This window comes from Diadema setosum, chromosome 4 (genome assembly GCF_964275005.1).
Source record: "Diadema setosum chromosome 4, eeDiaSeto1, whole genome shotgun sequence".
NCBI classification, from domain to species: domain Eukaryota; kingdom Metazoa; phylum Echinodermata; class Echinoidea; order Diadematoida; family Diadematidae; genus Diadema; species Diadema setosum.
Window position 1 is genome coordinate 19,678,361 of NC_092688.1, and position 11,995 is coordinate 19,690,355.

The 11,995-nt window shown below is 39.1% G+C and overlaps 1 protein-coding gene across 1 annotated transcript; it reads right to left on the reverse strand.

Moving 5' to 3' along the window:
* Positions 1–5,528: 5,528 nt before the first annotated feature.
* On the reverse strand, positions 5,529–9,878 carry LOC140226978 (sperm axonemal maintenance protein CFAP97D1-like). Its single transcript, XM_072307413.1, has 5 exons — positions 9,606–9,878; positions 8,706–8,895; positions 8,052–8,175; positions 7,220–7,365; positions 5,529–6,041 (listed from the first exon to the last, which is right to left on the reverse strand). Exons 1-5 carry the CDS (start codon positions 9,706–9,708, stop codon positions 5,885–5,887), a joined length of 720 nt encoding a protein of 239 aa, XP_072163514.1. The 5' UTR covers positions 9,709–9,878; the 3' UTR covers positions 5,529–5,884.
* Positions 9,879–11,995: the final 2,117 nt, after the last annotated feature.

Sequence of the window (11,995 nt, forward strand, 5' to 3'; positions counted from 1 at the left end):
ATACACACAGCACATCGATCCATATACTTTATCCATACACACAGCACATCCATACTTTATCCATGTCAAGCCAGAACTCCTTGGTCAACCAATCGCTGCTTTAATATTTTAGTGACAGGCCAAGTGGGCGGAGCTTGTTTGTGCGTGCCCGGCTGGCTGTATAGTTTTGTTCAATGGAGGTGGGATGGGCCTGGGAGAGTGTTTGTCTCAGGGTAGGTTGATAGACATAGCACATGCACATTGCCACATTACAGCGCAGACATTCTCAGAACTACGTTTAACTACTAGTATTGATACAAATTCCATGTTCAATTTAGAACAAAAAAGAACATTATCTTCAAGAACAGACAAAGTTGAATGCAAACACACATACGCACGCACGCACACACACACACACACACACAAACATATGCATGAAATGTACTATAATACATGTACATAACTGTGAGTCGAAAAAAAAATCGACTCTCGCGAGAGTCGAATTTCACTTAAGTCGACGCATTTTCGTCAGTCCCGAGAGCTTCGACTCATGCGAGGTTTACTGTATACATTGAATTGCAGTCATTTGTACTCTTATTTATGCAGTACTTTACAACATCAAGGTGAATTCAAGAGCATTGATATGTTTTAATGTATATTATGTAAAATAGCAAGTCATTGAACACCTATTTGATTGGATTTTATACAGTTTTCTACAGACTTTATTGCAGCAGTCATATACCTCAAGCATAGATATTTACCCTAAATCAATTCAATTTGGAAAACAGAATATTTTAGCTGTCACTGTCCTCTTATTGGTCTTTGCATTACAGAAAGAATGAGTGCCCCGATCATTTTAATGACTATCTCAACTTTTTATACACCAAGAAGGTCACTTTCAATTATTCACAATGTGTTTAAGCAGTATACATGTAGAGATATTGGCCTGATTTCAAATCAGCCAGCAAAGTAGGCAAAATGGATCATGGAGTGCAAACCTGGTTTCAGAGAAGGCGACCTTTGTGATGTGAGTGTGTGCTTACCGGTATGTTTGTGCATGTGCATACATGTTACTAGGAGATGTCGTAATTTGTGTGATTTATGAATTGCACAGAGCATGATGAGCAGGTGCAATGATGCAGACAGGTAGAAAATAACAAGACTCAATCGCATCATTCTGTAGGGCCAAAGTATTTTTGTTTCATCCACCAAATGTACTCCTGTAATCTATTTTATGATGAATGTAAGATGATGAGACCTGCGACCCCATCACATGAGGTTGAGAGGTGATCTCCTCCTATGCGCATAATGCCGATTCATTATTATTATTATTTTTTTTTTTGGTTGTGGGGGGGAGAGGGGTGGGAATAGGTTTAAGATTTGAGCCCTTCTTTTCATTTGTATGGAGCTCTTAAAAGATAAAGACTAATCCTGAGAAGGGGGGGGGGGGGGCAGCAACAGAAGGGGAATTATCTGCGTCATGTCCACTCTGTGGTTTATAGTGTATACACTTTGTGTACCTTGTATTTAGACATATACCCTGTTCATGCCGAGCAAATTTTAAAGCAAATTTTGCCTGTGTACACCCAGGTGAACCTGGGAGATCTTGTAGCGTGAAAGTTCTTGCAGCAGTTGCGGGTAAAATGCCGTTGGCCGTGGAAATTTCACCATGGAACCATCCCAGGCAGACTGGCTCTAAGGTGCTCCTGGGTGAAGCTGCAGTATGAAAGACATCGTGGTAGTTAAACTTAATCCCTGGTTGAAATCTTGAATTGATATCAAAGGTCATGTTTTGTTTCCAATCGTAAGCATGCTCTTTGCTTTCTTTTTTATTCTCCAATACTGGCGCATGCTTTCTTTTGGAAACAACAAGCCAGTAGACTATTGGCTAAAGCACAAGAATTTAGCATTCTGTGTATGAGCTATACATGCAGTACTTATGCTGAGAAGAGCAGACATGAGAAATTTAACCAGGAGCTCATTTTCGAGTGTGAACAAAATTCTTACATGGAGATCCCCTGAGTGACAAGGGTGAAAAGGTTATGAAAAGATTATGTAGGAGGGTTGCACATTTTGACTTCAGACAACTGTGCCCAGACTTTTTTTATTTTTCTCTCTTTGATTTCAAGCACAAACACGTCAAACCATGTTAAAGTTATGGTTCCCATCAAAATGAAGCCTCTGCACCTTTGCCTTAGACTAAGCTGTAGCTTTGGGAAAACTGCTTTTGATATGTTCAGTACTCTGACTTGCCCCCCCCCCCCCCAAGTTTGAGGGGTTTTAGATTTAAAATGGTCGACATCCACACTTAGTGCTCAGAATTGGACTTGCTGCTAATCGACAGATGTACATTTAAACATTGGTCATCAACCAGAATGATGCAAGTTACTACCAATTTTAGTGAAGGACGGAAGTTGGAATTTTAACTACAGCTGTACCATTTCCAGTGAAGGAGGTAAAGACCTACAAATGTTACTTTTAGGTGAGGATGAGGTATTTTATCTTCAAGTGCCTTTCAGGTCAATGTATACATTGGCAAATTGATAGTAGTTATTTTCTCATTGATTGGTGGGCTAATATTCTAGTCATTTGGTAAGCTATTTATTACATGTTTACAACTGACCATGACAATATCAAATCAGTGATGCAGTACAGTGTAGTTATATTTTAAGTCTGTCATTGCAAGTGATACAGAAGTCTGATGTGAGGTCACATAACCAATCATGTGCTTGCAAGTCATGGGTGTAAATTATCCAGACTATAATGTGCTCACCTGGAAAGTATAAATGTAATTGCCAATTCTAGCTCTAAGTATCACATCATTTCATTAGTACTGTTCCTAGTACTACATGTATATTGTGTGTATATTTAGTGTTTTGTAAATAATTTATAGACATGCTTCAGTTTTGTGAAAGTAAACATGTCCTTCACTGTACACGTACATGTATTTCGTCCATAGCCATATTGACAGAACTCAGACAAGGTCAATGTACAATGTACTTGAAAGCTGTCATATTTCATGGTACATTGTAGTATAAGTTGCTCTTTTTTTTTTTTTTTTAAAGAGTATGATTATATACGTGAATGTCATAGATTGTTCGCTGGTGTTCTACTAAAGTCATTTCTAACTTGACATGACTATAAACTGTGATAAAAAGCCATGTCATAGTTGTTCATGACTACTGTCTAAAAACAAAAACAAAAAAAAAATTAATACAGAAAAACTGCACAAAAGTAGTAGAGACCTCATTCAAAATGAAGTCAGCATGCATACATATTTTTAGGAGTTCCACTTGTCGAGAGGAGGATTATGCGTTCCATTGGCTGACACTGAATTGTTAACCTCTACTTGCTTCTCAGATTGAAAGCACTTTATTGCTCTCCATCTGATACGTAACCCTTTTAAAGGGACGGGGGGAATATCACCGTCGACAATGAAAAGCTTTATGCAGGCTGTAGCAAATGGGCTTATACTGTATACTGTACAGCTACAAGTGAATAATATAATGGGGAGATGGGTCATAAAATGTTGAGGTGTAGTAGTCCATTATGCGATGTCCAGTATGTTGTGTTTTCTACAGGTGGACTGCAGTCACCCGCAATGCAGTTTATTAATATAGGAATTGTGGAATACAGTACTAATAATACAAGCACAATGTACATGTAAGTCCTTTCCTAGAACCTTGTGTGAATGGATTATCCCTTCACTGTCGTCCAGTCGTTATTATCGTCATTTGTTTTTTAACTTTGTGTCCATGTATTGGCTTCTCGAGAAAATGTCAGTCTCTGTAAATATCGCTATTGGATGTATTTTTTATTTTTTATTGTGTCTTACATTAAATTCGTGCTTAATGACTACTACAATAATGTTTGTGAAACGTTCGGTTGTTGTTTGAAAAGTTTGCATTGTGATGTAAATGAGAAGAGATGTTTGCAGTAACACCAATGTGTATGTAGTTCTTGAAAGGATCGTTGTTTGGAGATTGGAGAAAGAAGACCCAAGAGAGAGAGAGAGAGAGGAGAGAGAAGAAGGGAAGTGATACAGGAAGTAAGGAAGGCAAGTACTGACAGTAGTAAACATAGATGACTGGCGGGGGAGGGAACATGCCGAATGTTCCTCCCGAAGGCTTTGAAATGCTATTGCGGGACTTATAGCCTCGCGAAATAGCATTTCAAACCCCGAGGGTGGAACGTTTGGTACATGTTCCCGACAACAAAAGTCATCATCTGTTATATTATGTGGGTTAGTCAAATACATCAAATACGTCAACGTCAACCACCAGCAAAGTCTTTGGAGAAATTAAGACCAGGGCCCCATTTCATAAAAGATGTTAGGATGGCAACTCTTGCTGGAATGGCAACTTCCAATAGCAACAGCCAATCAGGAAGCTGGATTCTTGTCCTCACTATGACAATTGCCATTCCAGCAAGAGTTGCTATCATATCAACCTTTTATGAAATGGGTCCCTGATTAACTGTTATAGGAGCAAAGGTCGTGTCACCCACTACGGTATACACAGACTGCAATGTACACGACTCTTCACCTCATGACGTTTAGCTAATCACAACTATTAGGAGTACAAATGCACACTTTTCTTTCTGCATAGTGTGTGTGTTTATGTTAACTAATGTGAACGTGAGTACAATAACGTGTGTTACAGCATTATTGAGATGTTGACTTTTTGCCTGCCCAGACACCCTTGTAATGAGGTTATGTACGTTATTTTACATGGTAGGCCTCCATGTTTGTGGCTTCTTGTTTTGTTTTGTTTTGTTTTGTTTTGTTTTTTTTAGTTTCTTTATTCATCATTCTTATAATGAATTAAGTTAAACACTAAAACTGTATAACGGATAGTCTTATTGTAAACTGATATTCATTATAAGTTATAATTACCCTTTGAGGTATATCATCAAACACATATCTGGACACAGATGTAACCATGCAGGGTCACTGGTTTGAAGCTGTGAAATATGCGTGTATGATGAAAAGAAGAAACATGAAAAACATGATTTGGGTAGCCTGCAAATATTGAATCCGATGAAACATGTATTATACAAATTATTATTCATGTATTAAAATAAGAAGTGATTCCATGTGAAATGCGGCGCTTTGTCAAGAAAACCTCAGAGAAGCTTTTTCATAACCATGGATCGAGTGGGCATGGGAGGGGGAGTGTTAAAAAATAGGAATATAATGCATGAATTGCTCACTCTAGACGTCCATAAATGTGGATAGATGTTATTGGTAGGTGTAAATTTGATATTTGTGACGAGGTGAAAACTTTCTAGCTAGAGTTAAGACCTATTTCCCGTTATCACTCAGAACAAAATCCTCCCTGCCTTGATCACAAGATGTACCTTGCAGCCGTGTCGTGTTCTATCAAAATAGACCACTAATAATTTGTGATGCAAAATTGTACCATGATACAGTAATTCCTTTCAATCCACGCAACAAAAATTGGTTTGTTTGATGGCAAATGCAGTATGCTATACTGTCGCAAATTATTATAGTGTCCGGTACCACTTACTGCAGGGGCATGACAAATGAGTTTACTGGTTCAGTGCAAGTTTGTTGACTTTATTGGCGTTTTTTATTCCAGCACGCGAAATCTCAGTGCATATACTTCCGTAGCAAATCATCCTTTTTGACTGCAATATTGTAGACGGAAAGTTAAGCGTCGTCTTGTGGGTATCAGGTGAACTACTCCGTTGCGTTACATCATATCATTTTAGAACGTTTGTTCGTCATGTTAAAGAAAGCATAGCCGGCATACAGATAGTGAGTATGCATTAGTGATGCCATCGACAATGTGATTTGTGAGGCCAAACATTAAATTTGAACTGCTAATTCATGGAAATAGTCACTTTTATTGTTCATGATTTGACTGTATACGTCTTGTACGTCCTAGCTGACTCCACATCCATTAGGTTTATTCTTGGAGTTGTCCGATCTACGCCGTGATCTAGTGGGATCTCCCCGGGACTTCTTTCTCACTGACCGCTCCTGGTTTCTCGGCTTCTCGGCTCGATTGGCGCTCTCCATTCTAGCTAACGAACCTCGCCTATGAATTTGGACCAAAAAAAAGTATAAAGAAAAATAGACAAAAAGCAGCACGTGAATAGAATGTTTAAGAAAGCAAGTAATCGTGGAAATTGAAATGATACATATGCAACGGTTTTTATCATAAACACCGCAAGATTTCTCATGCATGCATGGGAGCTTTCACGTGTAGGCCAATGTTTAAAAAAAAGTCAGTTGCGATAGAGATTGTAGCCTATACTTTAGTTTAAATGAACCATCATGGGAGTCAACGCAGATCATTAATTGTCCCTTTAAGTGATTTCGATTTTTTTTTTTCTAGGAGTGAACAAAACATTACCAAAGTACGTATGAAAAGATTCAGCGCAGCATGCCAGGCATGTTATGATTATGAAATTGGTTGACAAATAGCCCTACTTCGACGTAAACAAGCACTGAATTGATCAGTGTTTTAGTAGTAACCGTGATAGAAGATATCATGGGCGTATATACGTACTCGAGCACGATTCGAACCTACAACCTCCTGATCTCCGGACAGGCGTCATCTCCACTAAACCATCGAGCTTCCGCCCGACAGCACGTGCTAGTTCTAAACCTTATCATGCAGCGGGTACTGCGTATAATATTATTCAAATTTATGAAATTCTTCCGTCGAGAGGTTTTTATGCAACTGATTGACAAATTGCCCTATATCGACATAAATATGCACTGAATTGATCAATGTTTTGGGTATGATATCTATATGTCATTGACAAATGTAAAAAAACACAACATCCGAAACAAGCTATGGCTGTCAAGTCGTTGTGGCTATAACGGTTTGGCAACATTTCTTCGACTATGAAAAATCCTCTAGACTTTTTCATCCGCTTGTATTGCCATAACATAACAGAATTGGTACGTCTTGAGCAGATCTGGTAATGAGAATAGTTAATTCTCTTTCCACAGAGGTGAAATTTCCTTATTCGGTACACTGTGTTGTCAGCATTGAGTACGCGACGCCAAAGTCGTGTATGAATAGCTTTTTATAGGTGCCTCACCTGTCGCGTTTATAGTTGATTCACCTGCGTTAAATACTTTCTCTTTCCCATTAAGTTTTCGCTTTATCGTTTGCATTTTGTGCACTTTTCTTTTAAATTACCAATCAAGTGACAAAAAATATCAAAGACCTTCAGACAACATACACCTCACAATTTTACTCACGCGGTGTTTTCCGATGCCTCGTGATCTGCGCCTTCCTTGCGACTGTGTGTGCTACGCCTCAACGTGTGTTTCTTGTTCCACTGGTCGTATGCACTCTCGTACCACTGCGGGTATTTTGCGATGTTTTTCATGTACATCTTGTTAAGCTAAATATAAACAAAAGACAATAATACAGCTGCGCTGTTAAAAGTCTACATCAATGAGAGAACGTGAAACAAATTGCTAAAGTAAAGTTGGCACTTTCTTTTTAAATACACCATGTTTATCTGTAAAACAGATTACAGAATCAGCTTTAATCGGTGATCAATGTTGCCCGCGGAAAAGGTTAAATACACGTGGAAAAATCGAAAAAAAAAAAAAACAAGTGCGATGTCCACAGTGAGCTGTCTTTTCTATATTTCAAACTAGCCACGGGATGAAAAAAAAAAAAAAAACACCTGCAATCAATCAAACACTGATCCTTCCCATTTCCATAACGTTTTTGCTTGGGATGTTTGTTGTGAGGTGTTGAGAAAACAAGAAAACTTTCTATTGTTCTAAGGAAAATATCGCTTTATGTTGCTCTTTAATATAGAACAACAATGATATAATTAAGTGAATGAAAGGAAAGAAAGAAAGGAAGAAACAGATGTCAAACTTGTCAAAATGATACCCACACTGATGGGATCAATTCTTTCAAACATTAAATAAACACCACAGTAAGGTTGTATTCTTTCCATGTTAGTGATAATTCATAAAGCGGGGATGACACACTTTGAAGTGAAGAACCAATCGCTGATGATTTCCGATAGCAACGAAAAAGTAAAATAAGGCAGTAGTATGATAACAGCACCTTCCATTCATCCTCCCACTGGTGGCGGCTGTACGTAGCCTGCTTGGACAGGATTCTTCTCATAATTGCCTGGTTTTCGTGTGTCACGCGGAGCAGCTCACGCTGACGAGCCATGCGGTTCAGACTGGAAAAGGAGACGAACAACAGTACAGATCACACACTGAAGATACATTATGATACAATTATCTACCTCCTAATCGCAAGAAATTATAACGATAAAGAATAAAGTTTTAGTAATAATAGCTGAGCAAACTCAATGGCCAACTTCTACAGTAACGCAGGGCTGAGGATGCACCGAAAATGCACCGAATCGTCAACCATATCCCGGTAGCAACATTACTCCGTGAAAACACCAGGCAATTCCAGAAATCTTGTGCACGGACTCTTGTCTATCAGAGATTCTTCTTCACCGAGATTTCATTAGGTTATAAACGATGGAACACCCTGCCACAAGAACTAGTCACCACCACTTCTGCAAACCTCTTCAAGCAGAAGGTGCAGAGTATCCAGCTTTGTTTTTCTTTTTTTTAGTCACTGGACACGCACCCCAACACTGACCTGCCAAGTAGTACGACTACCACACGTAGTGGTGAAAAAAAGGAAAAGCGAGGGCAAGTTTGAGCACAGCTATACAGTAGTGTAGTCTAGATATACCTCTTGCTGTCGTAGTAGTTCTTGTTGTCCACGCTACCAGTGGTCAGCATGATGTGACACATCTTCTCGAGGAGGATGCGGTTGTCTCTCTCGATGATGGTCAGCCGCTCCTCCTCCATCTGCATCTTCTTCAGCTTGAGATGGAGATGCATGTAGGTCTTCGGGGGCTTGTCATCAATCACGGGTTTGGCTGCACCCATGCAAATGAACGCAAATCATTACTTTCAGGAAGGTAGGCCTAATTGTTAACGGTGGTATTGTTGTCACTACCAATGTGACCAACACTTACAGATGAGTGCAGTGATATATTTTACTGCATCCAAACAGATGCATCATGTATCTTTACTGTTTTATCTCCTTGGAAAATCAACTGTAGAATCTAATAGAACCTGCAACAATTCTAGTTCTAGAGGGTTTATACATCCTCATGTGTGTGTTTATACCAGCATCTACAGACCAGAATATGAAGGAACGCCTCTTTTCGGTGAATATCTTGTTTATCATGACGGTATATCTACCTATAATAACAGAAACGAATGAATTACTAACAAGACTCTTCACTCCAGCTGACAGATGCAAATGGATATTATGTCTATCTTGGTGTACAAGGGTAATTATGGCATAAGAACAGTTAACTTTTAGATTCATTATCCTACGTATCCGTAGAACCAAGGACTTGGAATAGCTACACAAAATCTGTGCTTGATCTTACTGAATCACAGTTTTGGCGTAACAAGTGCATTTGAAGTAGCGGCTAATTTCTATGTGCATGCACTTCTCTGCAATAAATTTGAAAAAAAGCCGGCTAAAAGATTTAGAGTGCGGCTTGTACATTGAAAACAATTATTTTGTTCTAATAATAATAATTAGTATAATTTTACCAAAATATTTGAAACTAACCATTCTGCACTTTCATCCGATGCCTGTCGAACCGTCTCTCATCCCATCGTTTCTTCAGCAGCTTGTTGTTTGCCGGCGTGATTGGTTGGTATGCTCTGTGCATGGTTATTGAGTTACGCCAAGTCTAGAAGGAAATACAGAATTTTTCGTATTCGGAATGTTTTGATCTCTGGATCCTTCTTTCCCGCTGCTCGGAAAAACTTTCTTCGATCGCAGATATTTCTAGGCTTACCAAACATCGACAAACATGCGGCCTGCCCCCTTGTTGATCGCGGCTGGTGTGAGAGATGCTTGGGTCTGGTGCGCGCATTATTGTTGTGGCTTTTGTGCGCAAGTCTGTTTGCGCCGTGTCAAGCGCGCATGGAAGGACTCGCGTTGGCCATCCAATCACGCATACTCAAACTCGCGCACATGCGCAGTGTCCATTGTTCCTAATCTACATTCATTCCAAAACGACTGACACTGTAAATTTCTATACCGTGTATCACATACAGGGCATTCTACTGAGTATTGTCAAATATCAGGTCAAATCTACAATTGATTGATTGTAATTTGCCGTATAACTCTCATTCAGGAGGTGGAGGGGTATCCTGGCAACTCTTAGCAACATTTTCCTGCACATCATCTCTCTGAGTCTCCTCGTCTTTCTCCCTCTTTTCGTTGCCTTGGTGATCATCATCTGTCTCCCACTCTTCCTCTTCATCCTCCTCCCGAGAGCCCGTTTGACCACGACGCACCATGAGTGAGGAGAGCGGGGAGGAGCCCGCCGGTAATACGGGGCTCTCAAGGCCCATGGGATGGGTGCGGAGAACCTCCAAACAAGTGGAGAATGCGGGAGCGGCATTCAAGAAGGTATTTCAAGTGGAAGTGAGATTTTGATGTATGGTTGGGGCACCACCTATCGGCAGGGCACTAAAATTGCGCTATTTTAAAACGGAGATTCATAATCAACGAGACGGTCACGACATTCAAAACTGCAGTATTTATGGCATATTTGAGGTAAGAATTAGGCCGATTTGTGTTATAGTTTTAGAATAAACAAGCTACAGATCCTTAGGGTGACGATACGTGGTACCCCCAACCCTACTTTGTAGGGCTGTGATGGAGTTCGACGGCAAACATGATAATAATAATAATAATGATAGTGGCTACTTGTATAGCGCACAGGTCCACTTTTCAGTGCTCATGGCGCTTCAAAAATGAAAAAATATCATACATTTACATGCATATACATATTCAAACATTTCAACAAAGAAAAAAAATGGTAAACAAAAGCAAATATATACCAAATAAAGAATACAACATATATCAATTAAAAATACAATATTAATCCAATATTAATGACATACAGCAATTACAGTCCTCAGTATGAAAGGAACAGATAAGTTTTAAGTTTGGATTTGAATGACTCTGTAGATGACAGTTCCCTTAACTGAAGAGGTAACTGATTCCACAATTTTGGTCCCATAACGGAAAAAGCACGATCACCATACCCATGTTTTACTCTGGGTGTTTGGAGTAAGAATGCATCTGATGATGAACGTAGCCTTCGCGTCGGAGTGTATTTTTGAACAGAATTACTTATGTATATTGGGGAAAAAGAATGAACTGAATGATGTACTAATAACAGAATCTTGAAAATAATCCTTTTTTCTACAGGTAACCAATGTAAGGAACGGAGAACTGGTGACATGGAATCAAACTTATTAGTAAAAGTTAACAATCGGGCAGCAGAATTTTGCAACCGTTGAAGTTTTGTGACATCTTTTTTTGAAAGATTACACAACAATGAATTCGAAAAATCCAACCGAGAAGAAATCAAAGCATGAATAAGTATCTCAGCTGCAGATTTAGACAAATATTTCCTTATGAAACTTAAATTACGCAACTGATATCGAACATTCCGCTGAATATGAGTTACATGACTTCGAAATGACATTTCCTGATCAAATATGACACCTAAATTACGGGCTGTTTTCGACGGAGTAATGCAAGTGCTACCGATGTTGACATGACATGACTGATAATCAACTTTGCTTAACATATGCTTTGATCCCAATAACAGAAACTCAGATTTATCATCATTTAGTTTAAGGCCATTGGATGTAAGCCAAATTTTCAGGTCTTGCAAACATGCTTCGAGTTTTACAATGGCGGATGACAATGAAGACACAGTGGGTTTAAAAGACAAATAAAGTTGTATATCATCCGCATAACAATGATAACTAATACAATGCTTGCGAAATACTTCACTAATTGGTTGCATAAACAGAGAAAAAAGCAGCGGGCCTCCAACAGAACCTTGAGGTACACCAAACTTTGTCATAGTTTTACAAGAGGTAGAATCACCAATTCTGACATAATGAGATCGATCACATAAGTAGGATATA